Source organism: Schistocerca gregaria, chromosome 1 (genome assembly GCF_023897955.1).
Source record: "Schistocerca gregaria isolate iqSchGreg1 chromosome 1, iqSchGreg1.2, whole genome shotgun sequence".
In the NCBI taxonomy this organism is placed as follows: Eukaryota; Metazoa; Arthropoda; class Insecta; order Orthoptera; family Acrididae; genus Schistocerca; species Schistocerca gregaria.
In genome coordinates, this window is record NC_064920.1 from 1,043,912,289 (window position 1) to 1,043,933,251 (window position 20,963).

The 20,963-nt window shown below is 42.8% G+C and overlaps 1 protein-coding gene across 2 annotated transcripts in view; it reads right to left on the bottom strand.

The window, feature by feature from the left end:
* The window catches only part of LOC126280671 (uncharacterized), a 70,075-nt gene that overhangs the window by 23,525 nt on the left and 25,587 nt on the right, over nt 1-20,963 (bottom strand). Inside the window, exons 2-3 of one of the 2 annotated variants that reach the window (XM_049979784.1) lie at nt 18,760-18,902; nt 13,774-14,031 (exon numbers count right to left, since the gene is read on the bottom strand). In XM_049979784.1, coding sequence (XP_049835741.1) covers nt 13,774-14,031; nt 18,760-18,902 — 401 coding nt within the window. Of the gene's footprint in view, nt 1-13,773; nt 14,032-18,759; nt 18,906-20,963 lie in introns of both variants that reach the window. The other variant, XM_049979783.1, reaches the window with a different exon arrangement.

Below are 20,963 nucleotides of genomic sequence, written 5' to 3' on the forward strand. Positions count from 1 at the left end.
TCCAGCTAGTATTGTGACTGTGAGTAGGGAGATAAAAAGAATGGGTATAACGGTCGATCAGCTCCTTGTAAGCCACACATTTCTGTACTTAGTGATTTGCGATGCCTAAGGTGGTACAAAGAGTGATGTCACAGGACAGTGGACGGCTGGAAACGAGTGATTTGGAGTGATGAATCGCGCTGTACCCTATGGCAATCCGATGGAAGGGTTTGGGTTTTGCCAATGCCTGGATAATGTTACCTGCATCATGTGTCATGCCAACAATGAAGTAAGGGGGAGATGGTGCTCCTGCGCGGGAGTGTTTCTCGTGTTCGGAGACGATGACCATATCAGCATGACAACACATCCTGTCATAAAGCAGCAGCTGTGAGGCAACGGTTTGTGGACACTGACATTCGTGAAATGGACTGGCTGCTTATAGTCCCGGCGTGAACCCAATGAAACACCTTTGGGATGAGTCAGAACGTCGACTTCGCTCCGGACCCCAGCATCCAACATCCCAGCCTTCTATGGTTTCGGTTCTTGAAGAATAATTGAGAGCTATTCCTCCAAAAGCATTCAGACACCTCTTTAAAAATGTCCTCAGTAGCGTTCAATCTTAAAGAGGAATGTTAGACACACTCCATATTAGTGTCCACATCAGTGTCCACTGTCTGCCCCCAGTAGCTGAGTGGTCAGCGCGTCAGAACGTCAATCCTAAGGGCTGGGTTCGATTCCCAGCTGGGTCGGAGAGTTTTCTCCGCTCAGGGACTGGGTGTTGTATTGTTCTAATCATCATCATTTCATCCCCATCGAGGAGCAAGTCATCGAAGTGGCGTCAAATCGAAACACTTGCACCCGGCGAATGGTCTACCCAACTGGAGGCCCTAGTCACATGGTATTTACATTTACAGTGTCCACTGACAGGTGTCTGGGCATCTTTGATCAGATAGTGTATAAAGACGTGGATTCTTCCCTCTTCTCTTCTTCTCACGGCATTACAACCCTTTGTGTGTTTCAGCCTCATCAACAAATTTCCTCCATTCTGCCCTCTCCAGCACGGTTCTCCGCCATCCTCTGACTTTGAGAGATTTTATATCTTCTTCCACATCATCAATGCACCGTTTCTGTGGTCTTCCTCTCTATCTTCTTTCGGTTGGCATCCATTCAAAAATCTTTTTAATTGTTCTTCTAGTATCTATCCTGAGGACAGGCTATACTCCTACTTTTTATAACTCTTACAAAGAGGCGGTCCAGCTCAGTATTCGTCCTAGACCTCCAGAAACCATTATTATGCTGAACTGCCCCTTAGATCTAACACAGCACCCTACATTCAAATATCTTGAGGTGCTGCTCATCAACACTCGTTAGCGTCCATGTTTCACATCCGCAGGTTACAACTGACTTGATCATGCAGCTTCAGTTGCCTATTTAATAACGTAGAGGCCAACAATTTCTCAAACGTGTGGAAGCACTTAGAAAGGGCAGTTTTATTTCAGCTGACATGGAATTTGTGCTGTTAATATTAGAGCCCAAATAGTCAAAATTCTGCACATGTACAAATTTGAAACCGTCTGCCGATAGTCCACCCAAGTTGTTATTTTTCTTCCTGGTGAAATTCATGTACTTAGTCTTCCTTTCATTTATAGAGAGGCCTCTAGGTTCTGTGGCTTCTTTCAGCTCGCATATTGTCCTCTCTAGTGATATCCTCCTTCTGCTAATAATTGTTACATCGTCACAATACGCACATATTTGAGTCGAATTTGTGCCTATGTAAGCAGATGTCTGAAGCTTCCGCATGGCTGTTTCCAGAGTCAGATAGAAAAGCAATGTAGAGAGTGAATCCGCTCGTCTGATCCTTTACTAACGCTAAACTTATTGCTCAGTTGTAGAATCAAGGCTGATTTTTTATTGTTTATTGGGTATTTATATTCCCACGATTGGGGACTAGCTAGCAGAAGCCAATTTACGGCTCTGCAAGGTTTTGGATTAAAGTGAAAGGAAAACAGGAATAAATGTTAAGAGGTTAAGACAGTGATTATGTGAATAACCACAAGACGGCGAAATCCTTTTCCTATTCTGTGATAATGCTATTGATAGTGATCGGTCTAGGTCACTGCATGACTAGGAATTTTGTTGTAGAAGGCACTGCAGAGGAAAAGTGGAAGCTTCTAGTTGGGCTGCAGAAATTAAGAGATGGAAGGGAGATAGTTTACTGGAGCCTTCACATGTGATGGGACAGGCAAAGTAGGTTGCAGTTGGCAAGAGGAGTAGAACTCAAGGAGATCATGCGGGTAAAGTTGGCCAAGGAAACAATGTAGATGGTTTAGAGAAGAAATGGAGGAAAATATTAGGAGGTATCGAAATCAAGTTTGCAGGAGACATAGAACAGGAGAAAGTATTCTATGTGTTTGAGTAGTATGGGAATTCCATGAGTTGGTACGTGTCTCAGTTGGTAGAAAGTAGTCAGATGAGGCGAATTATGAATTTATGAATTTGGAAGTAGCGATAAGAACTGAGAAGATTTAAGGCTGGTGCAAGATTTTCACCGGCGACGATGGGGCGGAAGAGGATGTTACGGATGACGGTCATGGGATGCAGAACCCATGTTCTGCCAGTTAGCATTAAGTAATAACTTAAAACCATACTTGTTATCAGTAAAACTCGACTTTTATTAAAATTTATAAATAGGTTTTCAAAAGACCGCTACCAGTGCTGATTCCTTGTTAAATTTCTTAACTTATTTAATACTGCAGTATGTTTCCAGGTATGACCTCATCACGAGGCAAAACACGGCAATACAAAAAATTTTACACGAATGTACATAGATCTCAATATGATAGTTTACTATTTTGATATACGCAGCGACCTGCTCTGTTCGTCATAAAAGGCTCACTTCTTTAGACTGTGTGGATTGTTCGTTAAAAGTATCATGGATGGAATCGGTGGTTAGTAATTAAGAAAAAGTGGTGAGTCTGCACCAGACACTTTCCTGCGAGAGTTTGCTAAAAAGCTGTTTTACACTGGATCACTTTGCACCAATGAAATATACTGTCACATGTTGTGTAAGGTTCCTAGCTTATTTTCGGTATTGAATGAGAGTTATGTGAGTTCTCTTTTCATTCGATGAGTCATACTTCATACTTGGGCAATGGATATTTTCTCAGGGAGACGTCTCTTATAGTTGATATGTTTCGCCTCAGAGGTTCTGAGCATAAGCAAAGTGATCTTTGGTTATCAATATCATTGTCGTTCCCTGTGTGGCATTCGAGAGTATCAAGTGAGAGCGTCTGGTGCTGGCCATGCTTAGAAGCGGTCTGGGAATAACTAGCAGGACAAAGAGATGAGAGGTTAATTTTTGGAAACTTAGTTTTTAAACACTGATATTACAACTATGACGACTCAGATAATGTTGCCGTTGCTTTGCTTGCTCACGAGTAATTTATGATGACTATGAGAAAGGTAAATTTTTTTGCTTACATCATAAAAATGAGTTTCCCCAAGGATCCGACCATGCACCCTTGCTCTTCATTGTGTATACCAGTGACTTACCACACACTACTAGCGAAAGGTTTTGCTGCGCCGATGACCTTGCCAGAAGCCATAAAAACCAGCACGCTCAATATAAGATAAAATATACTGTCTACACACTTAGAAAATCTCAACACACGTTACGTAGCATGGAGATTCCAACCAAATTCAACCAAAACGGAAGTCTGCGCATTCCACTTAAACAACAGAATGGTAAAACCAACGGTTCAATGTGAATTTCTGTCAACAGAGAAGTAAACACAATTTCCAGACTAAAAACCATGGTGTCACAATCGATTAGTCTTTAATATACAAAAGACACATGTAAAGCACTAGCCAAAGACTCGAAACAAGACCATGAAAGTGGCTCGCACTTCGTGGAATGCTAAAGCTTCCACTCTACGGATTGCAGCCCTGATACTAATATACTCAATAGCGGAATACTGTGTCCCAGTATGGCAACACAGTGCTCATACAAGGAAACTAGACATTCATCTGAATGAATCAATGAGAATAACAACTGGTACACTAAAATCCACACCATGAGCACCACTCCACCATCTGAATTGCGATGCCGAGAAGCAACCGATTGAGAATGGAGGAAGCCGCATCAGCCTGTCTATCCCCAAGATCTTCCAGTTCACACAGTCTTAAGGAGACACGCCCCTGAACGTGCTGCATATTTAGCATTATCTTCACCCTCGTAATGCAACTGACCTATAAACGAGAGATAGCTCAAAGCTCTTACACACAATTAGGGTCAATAGTCAGCGCATTTCCCAAAAAATCATTCACATAAGTGTTTTATGTCTCCAGTTTCCTTCCCTGATACCGATCTGTGAAAAAGAGAAGTAATTTATTTTACTGCAACAAAAATATTTTAAAATATAACTCAAATATCACCGACATCATCAGGTGTTATAAATTTTTCAGGAGATAGTAGGCAAGGAAGGTAGAAGAGGTCTCATTCTAAATATCTTTACCAATTTTCGTGAGTTTAACTTCAGTCATTTAAGAGAAAGTTGTACCTGAAAGATGAAAATTCAAGTTTTCAGTAAATCGCAAAAAAGATTCACAGATTTATTAACTTACCATTATGTTCGTTTAGAACATTCCAGATGCATACACCAGTTGTCCTCCTGCTTCCTTATCCACCATTCTCTTTCTCTTCATTCTTTTCTTTATCCTTGACTCTTTGGTAGCAGCTTCTGCAGCTGCCTCTGCTTCGGAGACCCGCCACTTATCAATAGCAGTTTGAGCTGGAGCCATATTCCTTCCCCGTCTGGAAGTTCAAGTTATTCATAACACTGATCCTTGAAATTGCACCATCATTGAATGTTATTAGTGCATTCATTACACCAATCTTCAGCACTGTCAGCCCGACAAATAGAGTTTTGGGTATTCTCTCCCATATACAGCTGTTGAAGCTTTCATTGTCATTCTGAGAGAGACCATGCATACGTTTCCTAAGTAGATTTTTATTTGCCAGATTCCTATATACAGGGTGTTACAAAAAGGTGCGGCCAAACTTTCAGGAAACATTCCTCACACACAAATAAAGAAAAGATGCTATGTGTACATGTGTCCGGAAACGCTTAATTTCCATGTTGGAGCTCATTTTAGTTTCGTCAGTATGTTCTCTATGGAGCACGTTATCATGATTTCATACGGGATACTCTACCTGTGCTGCTAGAACATGCGCCTTTACAAGTACGACACAACATGTGGTTCATGCACGATGGAGCTCCTGCACATTTCAGTCGAAGTGTTCGTACGCTTCTCAACAAGATTCGGCGACCGATGGATTGGTAGAGGCGGACCTATTCCATGGCCTCCACGCTCTCCTCACCTCAACCCTCTTGACTTTCATTTATGGGGGCATTTGAAAGTTCTTGTCTACGCAACTCCGGTACCAAATGTAGAGACTCTTCGTGCTCGTATTGTGGACGGCTGTGATACAATGCGCCATTCTCTAGGGCTGCATCAGCGCATCAGGGATTCCATGCGACGGAGGGTGGATGCATGTCTCCTCGCTAACGGAGGACATTTTGAACATTTCCTGTAACAAAGTGTTTGAAGTCACGCTGGTACGTTCTGTTGCTGTGTGTTTCCATTCCATGATTAATGTGATTTGAAGAGAAGTAACAAAATGAGCTCTAACATGGAAAGTAAGCGTTTCCTGACACATGTCCACATAACGTATTTTCTTTCTTTGTGTGTGAGGAATGTTTCCTGAACGTTTGGCCGTACCTTTTGGTAACACCCTGTATAGGCCTAATTGCCTCAATTACAGCAAGTGGTAAGGAATGCTTGTGGGTATATTCTATGTCTGTAGCATTGCTCAACCAGTACTTCACCACAAATCTTCTCCTTTTGGATACAAACCATGCTGTGGGTGTAACGTCGCGAGTCATTATACAATAGCATTTATTGTACTACTTTGCAGTACGGCTCGTAGCTTTGGAACCAAGCTTTGGAAGCAAGCAGGGAGCTAAACGTACCACAGCCGACGGTTTGGAAAATCTTACGGAAAAGGGTACAGCAGAAGCCTTACCGTTTACAATTGCTACAAGCCCTGACACCCGATGACAAAGTCAAACGCTTTGAATTTTCGGCGCGGTTGCAACAGCTCATGGAAGAGGATGCGTTCAGTGCGAAACTTGTTTTCAGTGATGAAGCAACATTTTTTCTTAATGGTGAAGTGAACAGACACAATGTGCGAATCTGTCTGTCATTAACAACAGTAGTATGTCCTTTACAGTCTCCATCCCCATGGTAGCCTACATACCTCACACAACAACTGATCTCTGATCTTCTAAAAATATTTAGTACTCCTTTCGTTTCCATGTTTCCACTTGGGCCATCAAAGTTCTTTGCACAAACATGGGTGCCAATAAATTTACAGGGCTATTACAAATGATTGAAGCGATTTCATAAATTCACTGTAGCTCCATTCATTGACATATGGTCACGACGCACTACAGATACGTAGAAAAACTCATAAAGTTTTGTTCAGCTGAAGCCGCACTTCAGGTTTCTGCCGCCAGAGCGCTCCAGAGCGCAGTGAGACAAAATGGCGACAGGAGCCGAGAAATCGTATGTCGTGCTTGAAATACACTCACATCAGTCAGTCATAACAGTGCAACGACACTCCAGGACGAAGTTCAACAAAGATCCACCAATTGCTAACTCCTTTCGGCGATGGTATGCGCAGTTTAAAGCTTCTGGATGCCTCTGTAAGGGGAAATCAGCGGGTCGGCCTGCAGTGAGCGAAGAAACGGTTGAACGCGTGCGGGCAAGTTTCACGCGTAGCCTGCGGAAGTCGACGAATAAAGCAAGCAGGGAGCTAAACATACCACAGCCGACGGTTTGGAAAATCTTACGGAAAAGGCTACAGCAGAAGCCTTACCGTTTACAATTGCTACAAGCCCTGACACCCGATGACAAAGTCAAACGCTTTGAATTTTCGGTGCGGTTGCAACAGCTCATGGAAGAGGATGCGTTCAGTGCGAAACTTGTTTTCAGTGATGAAGCAACATTTTTTCGTAATGGTGAAGTGAACAGACACAATGTGCGAATCTGGGCGGTAGAGAATCCTCACGCATTCGTGCAGCAAATTCGCAATTCATCAAAAGTTGACGTGTTTTGTGCAATCTCACGGTTTAAAGTTAACGGCCGCTTTTTCTTCTGCGAAATAAACGTTACAGGACACGTGTATCTGGACATGCTGCAAAATTGGCTCATGCCACAGCTGGATACCGACAGCGCCGACTTCATCTTTCAACGGGATGGAGATCCACCGCACTTCCATCATGATGTTCGGCATTTCTTAAACAGGAGATTGGAAAACCGATGGATCGGTCGTAGTGGAGATCATGATGAGCAATTCATGTCATGGCCTCCACGCTCTCCCAACCTAACCCCATGCGATTTCTTTCTGTGGGGTTATGTGAAAGATTCAGTGTTTAAACCTCCTCTACCAAGAAACGTGCCAGAACTGCGAGCTCGCATCAACGATGCTTTCGAACTCACTGATGGGGACATGCTGCGCCGAGTGTGGGAGGAACTTGATGTCTGCCGAATCACTAAAGGAGCACATATCGAACATTTGTGAATGCCTAAAAAAACTTTATGAGTTTTTATATGTGTGTGCAAAGCATTGTGAAAATATCTCAAATAATAAAGTTATTGTAGAGCTGTGAAATCGCTTCAATCATTTGTAATAACCCTGTACTTGAACAACCCTGGCAGTGCTTTGTTAGATATTCATAATCTAGTATCTCACTAGTTTCAATAAATGTTGCATTTGCAACCCCACTCAGAGAAGTATGACCTCTCTTCTGCCAAGATCCATCAAATGCTGCTACAATGTCTGTTAAGGCTACTACTTTTTCTGCTGCTCTTTTCATTGAATGTTCACTTAGACCACATAAAGCCTTATGTATTAATTTAATGTATCTGTCAAAACTCAGTGGAGGTAGAGGCAAATACATCACTGCAAAAAAATACTGGGCGACTCTCCTTCCCCTTCCAGTACATCATATTGCATAAGGAATCTGAATATTTACACTGTAATGTCGACTATCAGTTACTGGCTATGTCATAGTATCACTGTGCATCTTACACGAGTTACAGGAAATCACTAACTGACTTGAAAGACCCTTCCTTGCTGAAATGTCCTCAGAAACGTCAATACTATCTTCACAATTGCAGTACTTACATTTCACAGCTCTCTTCAAAAGTCTAGACAGCACATTTAGGTTCACAATAACATTTCCGTCTTTATTGCTGCTCACAATACTACTAAAACAGTTCTTGTTACATTCAGAAAGCTAAAGTTTACGCCTAGAAGCACTGCCTGTAGATACAGTATATGCAGGTGACTTTTGAAGCAACTGTATTATTCGGTTATCTTTGGAACTCATTGCCTCGAAACTTTCGTTTGGGGCTAAATTTCTTTACTCTCGGCATGTGTAGCACAGAAAACACAGAAACAAAACAACACACAGTTGCTAGTTACTACAAAACCACACATGCATGAAATTCCGAAATCATATATTCTCAGATCTTTGTTTACATTCGAACCATAGCCTTCTAGACATGGCTGTACTTTGGTTATGGGAGTCAGTGCCTTCTAGACTACATCTGTGTTAACGATCCGTAACTAATGACGGAAAAAAACGGAAGAACAAAATAATGCATCACATATTCTGACGCACTTCAAACTAACTTAATGTTCAACCTCAATTTTAGAATGAACGGAAAATGATAATGCCCGTAAACTAAAAATTTTTTTAAATCAGCTTTCAATCGATCAAGAATTTTTTTTCAAATGTTTGGTCATGTTTCACGAGCGTGTCCCCTTAAGTGAATGCCCTTCAGACCGCTTGATATCGTGCCCTCCACTGAGGCATAATGGAGGAAACAACAAGAAGTTTGACCATGGAGAATATTGATGCAGAAGATGTAACACTGCAACAATAAAACATCAAGTTGTTCAAGATCCATCTAACAGTCTACCAGGATTTGATCTGAAGAGAAGTGAGTGGACAGTACTGAACAGGGTAAGAACCGCCAGACACAATGCTTTGATGCACAAGTGATGATTCCGAGACTTTCCAGCACGTGATTGTGGGACCCGAAAGCAAACTGTTCAGCATATTGTTAGAGACTGCCTTCTGGGAAAGTACCCAGGACTATTCAGTGCTTTTATTAACGCTACTCCCTCTGTTATCAATTGGCTTCATTCAACAGATGTTGAACTCTGATTAACTGTATCTGTTTTAATTAACAGTCCTAATGCTACAGTTAACGTTCTCCTTTTAGTATTATTGAATTACTAACTTTAAGAAGTTGAATATTTTAGCTCTATGCTTAAATCCTTAAGTGTATAATTTTAAATTGTACATATTTCTCAGTGTAAATGAAATAAAAAGATCTTTATTGATTCGAGTCGGGTAGTTCGATTGTGGGACCAAGTGAAGCAAAATCATCTGCTCATATGACTTGGACTCAAGGAGTTACAGATTCAGCATTTCTTTACTACTCCATAACGAATTACATGGCAGAGTAGTACTTTTTTTATAAGAAGTGAATTTTATAAAGATAGTTGTAATAGATAAAAGTCAGTTTCACAATGCAGTTTGTAAATTCTAGTCTCTTTTATATCATTCAGGAAGTTTAGTCTCTTTCAACGCACCTTCACACAATTTCAGATGGATTTGGCGCACATCACTTGCCGTCGTTCAGTTCCCAGAACGTTCACATTACAATACACACAAACACATTTAGAGTTAAGAATAGGAGGTAGGAGACTAGTGTACACATAACAAAACTAACAAAACAGTTACAACTGTAAATATATTCCGTTAGTAGTGCCTAACTTATTGCATGTCAATGAAACAAGTCAGGAGTTACTCTGAAGATTCGTTCTATCCATTAGACAAGGCGCTTAATTTCACACCACTGACACTTCTAAAAATCTCCTTAATAACTGCTTTCATTTTTATGGAATCTTATCAGTCTTATCTGCATCAATTTCCCCCGTAACGTATGGTTTTCTGTCTGTTTTCGCTTACTCTTTCACACAAGGACGAAAGATGTCTGACCCGTGGTGGGACTGACGCTAGGGATGTCTTTGGTTAGGCACTATCGATTCCCTCTGGCAGAAGTTTGTCTTTGGAGCCTGGGCCGGCTCAGGATATAGCGGGCAGTACGGAGTGGAATGTAAGGTTGGGCACTGTATACTGTAGTGCCAATATTAGCGAGACGTTGGAGAGACGACAGCGAGCACGGTGTGCCTGACTACGGGAGGCAGTTAGCGCTTGATCGCACTGGGGTTAGCAACAGAGGGCTGGCGCTGTGGCTTCTTGGCAACCAAGTGAAACTATGCATGTGCTCGCTTCCGCGAAGAAACACGCTGTTACTATCGGACTAAGCAACGTCTGGTGTCTTCGCCACATCGATCCAGCAGCTGGCATTAAGTTAAGTAATCCAATTGCTCTATTGATACGTAATCAGCATGGTTTAAGAAAACATCGTTCTTGTGCAACGCAGCTAGCTCTTTATTCGCACGAAGTAATGGCCGCTATCGACAGGGGATCTCAAGTGGATTCCGTATTTCTAGATTTCCGGATAGCTTTTGACACCGTTCCTCACAAGCGACTTCTAATCAAGCTGCGGGCCTATGGGGGGGTCTCAGTTGTGCGACTGGATTCGTGATTTCCTGTCAGGAAGGTCGCAGTTCGTAGTAATAGACGGGAAATCATCGAGTAAAACTGAAGTGATATGAGGCGTTCCCCAGGGAAGCTTCCTGGGACCTCTGCTGTTCCTGATCTATATAAATGACCTGGGTGATAATCTGAGCAGTTCTCTTAGATCGTTCGCAGATGATGCTGTATTTAGCGTCTAGTAAGGTCATCCGAAGACCAGTTGCAAAGCGATTTAGAAAAGATTGCTGTATGGCGTGTCAGGTGGCAGTTAACGCTAAATAACGAAAAGTGTGATGTGATCCACATGAGTTCCAAAATGAATCCGTTGGAATTCGATTACTCGATAAATAGTACAATTCTCAAGGCTGACAATTCAACTAAGTACCTCGGTGTTAAAATTACAAACAACTTTAGTTGGAAAGACCACATAGCTCCGTTTTCGGTGTTCTAAACGGGGTGGAAGTACAAACGGAGTCCACATCTTAATTCGAAAGATAAGTACTCAGTCGTCTCCACTGTTCGTGGCCAAGTCTCGGCCTCACAATCTCGGGCCTCAGTTATTGGACAAGCTGCAGTTTTCTAAAACTTGTAGTGGCTCTGCAAAGTTGCCTGGGTTATATTTTTTAAATATTTGTCTCAAGAATTTTGAGAGATTTCTAGAAGAATGTGTCTTAATTGAAATCGTTTTTTACAATTGCGGTACAATTCAGCCTTAGTGGCGTATGTCGATTTTGATGAGGAAATAACTGGGTTATTGTTGATCAAAATGTCTATAACCTTGTAATGTTATTTGGTAATAACTCAGCGGGAGGGGCGGTTTTCAATCTAAATAATAATTCATTTCCTGGTTATTTGATGTCAAGTTTATTTTAAATGATTTATTCGGCCCAAGTGGCGGTTTTGTAAATGTCTGCAAAGAGATTAATTGCGGTTTCATATAACAAGCAGGTGGACAACATTCCATTAGAACTACTGACGGCCTTGGGAGAGCCAGTCATGACAAAAACTCTACCAGCTGGTGAGCTAGATGTATGAGACAGGCGAAATACCCTCAGACTTCAAGAAGAATATAATAATTCCAATCCCAAAGAAAGCAGGTGCTGACAGATGTGAAAATTACCGAACTATCAGTTTAATAAGTCACAGCTGCAAAATACTAACGCGAATTCTTTACAGACGAATGGAAAAACTGGTAGATGCGGACCTCGGGGAGGATCAGTTTGGATTCCGTCGAAATGTTGGAACACGTGAGGCAATACTGACCTTACGACTTATCTTAGAAGAAAGATTAAGAAAAGGCAAACCTACGTTTCTTGCATTTGTAGACTTAGAGAAAGCTTTTGACAATGTTGACTGGAATACTCTCTTTCAAATTCTGAAGGTGGCAGGGGTAAAATACAGGGAGCGAAAGGCTATTTACAATTTGTACAGAAACCAGATGGCAGTCATAAGAGTCGAGGGGCATGAAAGGGAAGCAGTGGTTGGGAAAGGAGTGAGACAGGGTTGTAGCCTCTCCCCGATGTTATTCAATCTGTATATTGAGCAAGCAGTAAAGGAAACAAAAGAAAAATTTGGAGTAGGTATTAAAATTCATGGAGACGAAGTAAAAACTTTGAGGTTCGCCGATGACATTGTAATTCTGTCAGAGACGGCAAAGGACTTGGAAGAGCAGTTGAACGGAATGGACAGTGTCTTGAAAGGAGGATATAAGATGAACATCAACAAAAGCAAAACAAGGATAATGGAATGTAGTCAAATGAAATCGGGTGATGCTGAGTGAATTAGATTAGGAAATGAGACACTTAAAGTAGTAACGGAGTTTTGCTATTTAGGAAGTAAAATAACTGATGATGGTCGAAGTAGAGAGGATATAAAATGTAGACTGGCAATGGCAAGGAAAGCGTTTCTGAAGAAGAGAAATTTGTTAACATCGAATATAGATTTAAGTGTCAGGAAGTCATTTCTGAAAATATTTGTTTGGAGTGTAGCCATGTATGGAAGTGAAACATGGACGATAACTAGTTTGGACAAGAAGAGAATAGAAGCTTTCGAAATGTGGTGCTACAGAAGAATACTGAAGATAAGGTGGATAGATCACGTAACTAATGAGGAGGTATTGAATAGGATTGGGGAGAAGAGAAGTTTGTGGCACAACTTGACTAGAAGAAGGGATCGGTTGGTAGGACATGTTTTGAGGCATCAAGGGATCACAAATTTAGCATTGGAGGGCAGTGTGGAGGGTAAAAATCGTAGAGGGAGACCGAGAGATGAGTACACTAAGCAGATTCAGAAGGATGCAGATTGTAGTAGGTACTGGGAGATGAAGCAGCTTGCACAGGATAGAGTAGCATGGAGAGCTGCATCAAACCAGTCTCAGGACTGAAGACAACAACATAACAAGCAGAATGTAAAATTGGACTGAATGGCGGGTTCTTAAATGTTTTCCAAGAGATTAATTCATCTGTGGTTTTATAACAAGCAGTTTGTAAAGTTTACCTGAATGGCATTTCTTAAACAAATTATCTGGTTTATGATTCCTATTCTCTTAATGATTTATCTATGATGCAAATAAATATGTTGAAATGAAATGGTCACTGTATCGGTCAAGTCCTTCCACTCCCTTTATAGTAAAGGTTAAGGAATTTGCAGTTCAAAAAGAAAAAAAAACGTTCCAATGACGTTATCAGCAAATCTGATTACGTATATGAGAGCAGAGGGGTTTCGGACGTTGACTGCGCGTAGTCAACAAGAATGAATGCAATTTGACGGATGTAACTGGTTGAAAGTGGAATTGGAACGAGATAGTGTCGGAAGCTTTTCCAGTGTCGACGTGTGGAGGAGGAAGCGTCTACGCCTGTTGCGTTGTTGGTATTTGAGATGGGTAGCTGATCATTTGTGGAAACGTTGGGAGAGAAATCACAGAGGCTGGAGGGATACGATTACAAAATGAACAGAAGTGGTAGGTTCTTGAATTTGCAGATTCGGCCTCGTGTACTTGGGTGTGTGAATGAACAGCGGGCACTGCTCGTCTGGCTAAAGCGAGGTGACGTACCCTCCTGTCGCTGACGTAGCTGCGGCTGCAGGTGGCGGCGTTGGCGCCGGCGCAGCGCAGCACGTGCAGCAGAGCCAGCTGGCGGCGGCGCAGGCGCTCCACGGAGACGCGCAGTTCCAGCACCGCCCGCTCGAGGGCGGCCACGTCGCTGTGCAGCACCGGCGCGCGGCCGGGCGCCGGCCTCTCCTCCGGGGCGATGCTGTACCACGGCACGTTGAACCACGGCAGCTTCGCCAGCGACTGGATGAAGCTCGGCAGCTGTCGGCAGAGAATCGACGTCCTTTCAGCCGTTAACAGGCTGTAGTTGATATGGCTACTTCTCCAGACTCAAACGTTTGTTTATCTCTCCTCCACTTCCCTCCACACCAGTGGTTGTCAAATTATCGTCCGCGGGCAGCTTGCGCCCCGCGGTTCTCAGCCGTATTATGTAGTAATATATCTAGCAACAAACAGCAGAATCCAAAAACGCCAGCTAACGTTAAGAGCTTCTTGAGCTTTCACTGATCAGTAAAAAACAAAAATATTTATGGAGGTGGTAACATTGTTTTCACATTCACTTGCGGAGAATAGTTAAGAATCTATAAATCAAAAATCTAGTTATTCTCTGAATGGCGTGCATCAACTCCTGTGACTACATCTATCGAAATCGGATAGTTCTCAAACCGGCACAAGACAATTTAAAATTCTTTTTCCCTATATTGGAATATTTTAATATCATAAATGTGGTCCCCCCATGAACCATCAACCTTGCCGTTGGTGGGGAGGCTTACAGCGATACAGATTGCCGTACCGAACGTGCAACCACAACGGAGGGGCATTTGTTGAGAGGCCAGACAAACGTGTGGTTCCTGAAGAGGGGCAGCAGCCTTTTCAGTAGTTGCAGGGGCAACAGTCTGGACGATTGACTGATCTGGCCTTGTAACACTAACCAAAACGGCCTTGCTGTGCTGGTACTGCGAACGGCTGAAAGCAAGGGGAAACTACAGCTGTAATTTTTCCCGAGGGCATGCAGCTTTACTGTATGGTTAAATGATGATGGCGTCCTCTTTGGTAAAATATTCCGCAGGTAAAATAGTGCCCCATTCGGATCTCCGGGCGGGGACTACTCAAGATGTCGTTATCAGGACAAAGAAAACTGGCATTCTACGGATCGGAGGGCATTCTACGGATCGGAGCGTGGAGTGTCAGATCCCTTAATCGGGAAGGTAGGTTAGAAAATTTAAAGTGGGAAATGGATAGGTTAAAGTTAGATATACTGAGAATTAGTGAAGTTCGGTGGCAGTAGGAATAAGGCTTTTGGTCAGGCGAATACAGGGTTATAAATACAAAATGAAATAGGGGTAATGAAGGAGTCGGTTTAATAATGAATAAAAAAAATAGGAGTGTGGGTAAGCTACTACAAACAGCATAATGCCCCGAGTTCGCTTCCCGGCGGGGTCAGGGATTTTCTCTGCCTCGTGATGACTGGGTGTTGTGTGATGTCCGTAGGTTAGTTAGATTTAAGTAGTTCTAAGTTTTAGGGGACTGCTAATCATAGATGTTAAGTCCCATAGTGCTCAGAGCCATTTGAACCAAACAGCATAGAGCACGAAGTCCACGCCTACTACAGTAGTACAAGTTTATATGCCAACTACCTCTGCAGATGATGAGGGGTATGATAGATACTGCCTACAGGAAAATTAATGAGCCCTTTGGAGAACAGAGAACCACTTTTATGAATATTAAGAGCTCAGATGGAAACCCAGTTCTAAGCAAAGAAAGGAAAGCAGAAAGGTGGAAAGAGTATGTAGAGGGTCTATACAAGGGCGATGTACTTGAGGGCAATGTTATAAAAATGGAAGAGGATGTGGATGAAGATGAAATGGGAGATACGATACTGCGTGAAGAGTTCGACAGTGCACTGAAAGACCTAAGTAGAAACAAGATCCTGGGAGTAGACAACATTCCATTAGAACTACTGACAGCCTTGGGAGAGCCAGTCCTGACAAAACTCTACCATCTGGTGAGCAAGATGTATGAGACAGGCGAAATACCCTCAGACACCAAGACGAAAATAATAATTCCAATCCCAAAGAAATCAGGTGTTGACTGATGTGAAAATTACCGAACTATCAGTTTAATAAGTCACAGCTGCAAAATACTAACGCGAATTCCTTACAGACAAATGGAAAAACTTGTAGAAACCGGCCTCGGGGAAGATCAGTTTGGATTCCGTAGAAATGTTGGAACACGTGAGGCCATACTGACCCTACGACTTATCTTAGAAGCTAGATTAAGGAAGGGCAAACCTATGTTTCTAGCATTTGTAGACTTAGAGAAAGCTTTTGACAATGTTGACTGGAACGCTCTCTTTCAAATTCTGAAGGTGGCAGGGGTAAAAACAGGGAGCGAAAGGCTATTTACAATTTTTACAGAAACCAGGTGGCAGTTATAAGAGACGAGGGGCATGAAAGGGAAGCAGTGGTTGGGAAGGGAGTGAGACAGGGTTGTAGCCTATATCCGATATTATTCAATCTGTATATTGAGCGAGCAGTAAAGGAAACAAAAGAAAAATTCGGAGTTGGAATTAAAATCCATGGAGAAGAAATAAAAACTTTAAGGTTCGCCGATGACATTTTAATTCTGTCAGAGACGGCAAAGAACTTGGAAGAGCAGCTGCACAGAATGGACAGTGTCTTGAAAGGAGGGTATAAGATGAACATCAACAAAAGCAAAACGAGGATAATGGAATGTAATTGAATTAAGTCGGGTGATGCTGAGGGAATTCGATTAGGAAATGAGACGCTTAAAGTAGTAAAAGAGTTTTGCTATTTGGGGAGCAAAATAACTGATGACGGTCGAAGTAGAGAGGATATAAAATGTAGACTGGCAATGGCAAGGAAAGCGTTTCTGAAGAAGAGAAATTTGTTAACATCGAGTATAGATTTAAATGTCAGGAACTCGTTTCTGAAAATATTTGTATGGAGTGTAGCCATGTATGGAAATGAAACGTGGACGTTAAATTGTTTAGACAAAAAGAGAATAGAAGCTGTCGAAATGTGGTGCTACAGAAGAATACTGAAAATTAGATGGGTAGATCACATAAGTAATGAGAAGGTATTGAATAGAATTGGGGAGAAGAGAAATTTGTGACACAACTTGACTAGAGGAAGGGATCGGTTGGTAGGACATATTCTGAGGCATCAAGGGATCACCAATTTAGTTTTGGAGGGCAGCGTGGAGGGTAAAAGTCGTAGAGGGAGACCAAGAGATGAATACGCTAAACAGATTCAGAAGGATGTAGGTTGCAGTAGGTGCTGCTAGATGAAGAAGCTTGCACAGGATAGAGTAGCATGGAGAGCTGCATCAAACCAGTCTCTGGACTGAAGACTACAACAACAACATATGTGGCTGATCATTGTCAGCAACTGGACAGTAATTTTATTCTATGTAGGAGTCAGGTGCAGACAACAATTATTTATTTTTACCGATATCGATTATACATTTCCATTTGTAACAGGTGCAAATATTTAATACCTTATGAAAAAGGATAGGTTATAAACCAGTAAAGAATAATATGTACATGTGTGGTGCAGGTTCTGAAAGAACAGATACAGTTTTGATCGAGCAGCCACTATGAATTAAGACACTAAGGAAATACAGGCTGCGAGGTGGCATCAATGAGGAAAGTTGAATATTTGTGCCGGACAGGGATTCGAACGTTTGCTTACTAGGCCGCTTACTGGCCGCTGAGTCATCCGGACACAGTTGCACGGACTACGCAGCACGCCTCCCATCTGGACCCCTCATGTATGTAGTACCTGTTGTTTAGAACACGTCCGAAAGAACAGGCACCAGATACATACACGTTGAGTCAGGAGGAAAGGTACAGGCTTTGAGGGGTGAGAGTATCAGTGATTCTGAACAAAAAACTTCATATGGACGTATGCCCTATTCAGAATGTATGCCGAGATAGAACACATTTAATATCACTTTTGTACGTTTCCATCAAAGCTCTTGATATTCATGCAAGTGGTTCTCCTTTTGCCAAAGGTCTCTTTAATTTTCCTGTGGGCAGTATCTATCTTACCCCTAGTGAGATAAGCCTCTACATCCTTACATTTGTCCTCTAGCCATCCCTGCTTAGCCATTTTGCACTTCCTGTCGATATCATTTTTGAGACGTTTGTATTCCTTTTTGCCTGCTTCATTTACTGCATTTTTATATTTTCTCCTTTCATCAATTAAATTCAATATTTCTTCTGTTACCCAAGGGTTTCTACTAGCCTTTGTCTTTTTACGCATTTGATCCTCTGCTGCTTTCACTATTTCATCTCTCCAAGCTACCCATTCTTCTTCTACTGTATTTCTTTCCCCCATTCCTGTCAATTGTTCCCTTATGCTCTCCCTGAAACTCTGTACAACCTCTGGTTCTTTCAGTTTATCCAGGTCCCATCTCCTTAAATTCCCACCTTTTTGCAGTTTCTTCAGTTTTAATCTACAATTCATAACCAATAGATTGTGGTCAGAGTCCACATCTGCCCCTGGAAATGTCTTACAATTTAAAACCTGGTTCCTAAATCTCTGTCCTACCATTATATAATCTATCTGATTCCTTTTAGTATCATGAGTTTTTATCATGATATTTCACCGAGGTCACGCTGAACCACTTGATGCTATCTACATACACAACAGTCTTGAGATCATTCACAATCCGATGCGTTTCTGTTAATTAACACTGTACTTGTTCAGTGTAACGTCACCGCATGTTTCCGATAACGGCCACAGGGCACCACGAGCAGTAATATGGTGGTCGGGTAGTACAGCTACACCTGCACCACAAGGAAGCGCCTCTGCCGCTAGCACCAACTCTGCCAACGTGTCGCCTCGAAAACAATGAATTTACATTAGAAGAGACGGTACGATTCCACTTCGCATCGACAATGTGCCCACTTCCTTGAGGAATAGGTGTTTATCGCCCGTCGCCTAGGGACGGACCGGTCATTACCTGCTGGTCGAACGGCCACTCGGCTCTCCGAACTACTCGGTCGCGGCGATGGCGCGTTGCCCCAGCGTTGTCCTCAGTCCCCAGCACCAGGTGTGAAGCTGGATCCAGGGTGTCTGTCACGTCGGAAGGTTCATCATCGACAACTGCTGACAGGCCACAAAGTACACACTATTTATTCTCACTAGTGCAGGTGATGATTTGCGTGCACCGCACTGGTACACACGATTATGAAATATCGGGTACATAGATACATTCCCTACCTTATATACCCGCCCGTGGTGTGTACGTGTATGAAATTACATTGACATCCGACCATTTATTCTGTGAGCATAACCCTTTTTTTTTCATGTAGTACACACAGAACAATCCGTAAACTCCCCCCTCTCACACCCCCACTGTCGTACACCCACTTACCATCTCTCTCTTACACAGACACACACAAAACCTCCCAACCCGCCCCCAACTCCCAGACAGCAACTCCGTCCCTCCCCAGCTGCCCAAACCATCCACATAACTTAGTATTTCGTTAAGTGAAGCCACAAACATGCTAACTTCATGGGCAACATATACCTGTTACATGTAATTTCAGTGCCAAGAAGAATTGCAGAAATGACATTTGAGCCCCAGCTTCACAGAGTTTGAAAGCAGCATCTGTTATTTTTGTAATAATGAATGTGTGTGTTGTCCGAAGAAAATCTTCGCTCCAATGCAAAATACTTGGACATTTTATTTAGTCACTTTCTTTGGTTCCGTTACATTCTGTAAAGCACGCAAGAGCCGTTAGATGCGACATAGCTTGTGTAATGTTATGTAATTATCATAACTGGGAACATAATCTACACTGAAGTGCCAAAGAAACTGGTATAGACATGCGTATTTGAATACAGAGATACGTAAAGAGGCAGAATACGGCGCTGCGGTTGGCAATGCCTATATACGAGACGTAGAACAACATGTGTCTGGCGCGTTTGTTGGATCGGTTTCTGCTGCCATAATCGCAGGTTATCAAGATTTAAGTGTGTTTGAACATGGTGTCACAGTCGGCGCACGAGCGATGGGACACAGCATCTCCGAGGTAGCGATGAAGTGAGGATTTTCCCGTAAGACCATTTTCCGAGTATACCGTGAATATCAGAATCCGGTAAAACATTAATTCACCGACATCGTTTGCGGCAAGACAAAGATCCTGCAAGGACGGCACCAACGACGACTGAAGAGAATCGTTCAACGTGACAGAACTACAACCCTTCCGCAATTGGCGAAAGGTTTCAATGCTGGGTCATCAGGAAGTGTCAACGTGCAAACCATTCAGTGAAACATCATCGATCTGGGCTTTTGGAGCCGAAGGCCCACTCATGTACCCTTGATGCCTGCACGATTCAAAACCTTACAACTCGCCTGAGCGCGTCAACACCGACATTGGACTGTTGATGACTGGAAACATGTTGCCTGGTCGGAGGAGTCTCGTTCCAAATTGCATCGAGCGGATGGACGTGTACGGTTTTGGGGACAATCTGATGAATCTATGGACCCTGCGTATCGGAAGGGGACTGTTCAAGCCGATGGAGGCTCTGTAATGGTGTGGGATGTGAGTGATTGAAGTGATATGGGACCCTTATACGTCTAGATACGACTCTGACAGGTGACAGGTACGTAAGCACCCTGTCTGATCACCTGCATCCAGTCATGTCCAGTATGCATTCCGACGGACTTGGGCAGTTTCAGCTGGACAACGCGACACCCCACACGTCCAGAATAGCTACAGAGTGGTTCCAGGAACTCTCTTCTGAGTTTAAACACTTCCTCTGGCCAGCACATTCCCCAGATTACTGAGCATATGTGGGACGCCATGCAGCGTGCTGTTCAGAAGAGACCTCCACCCCCTACGTCGACATCTACATCTACATGATTACTCTATCAATCACAAAAAATCTTACAGATTTATGGGCAGCGCTGCAGGATTTATGCTGTCAGTTTCCTCCAACACTACTTCAGACATTTGTCGAGGCCATGCCACGTCATGCTGCGGCACTTCTGGGTGCTCGGGGTGGGGGTGGGGGTGGGGGGCTACACGATATTAGGTATGTGTACCAGTTTCTTCGGCTCTTCAGTGTACGTTGCCGAAATCTTGCGTTATAAGTCGAGTGGTGGCGTTGTTTTTCCACAACGTTTCGACGAGTTTCCTACTAGTCACTTTCAGGTGC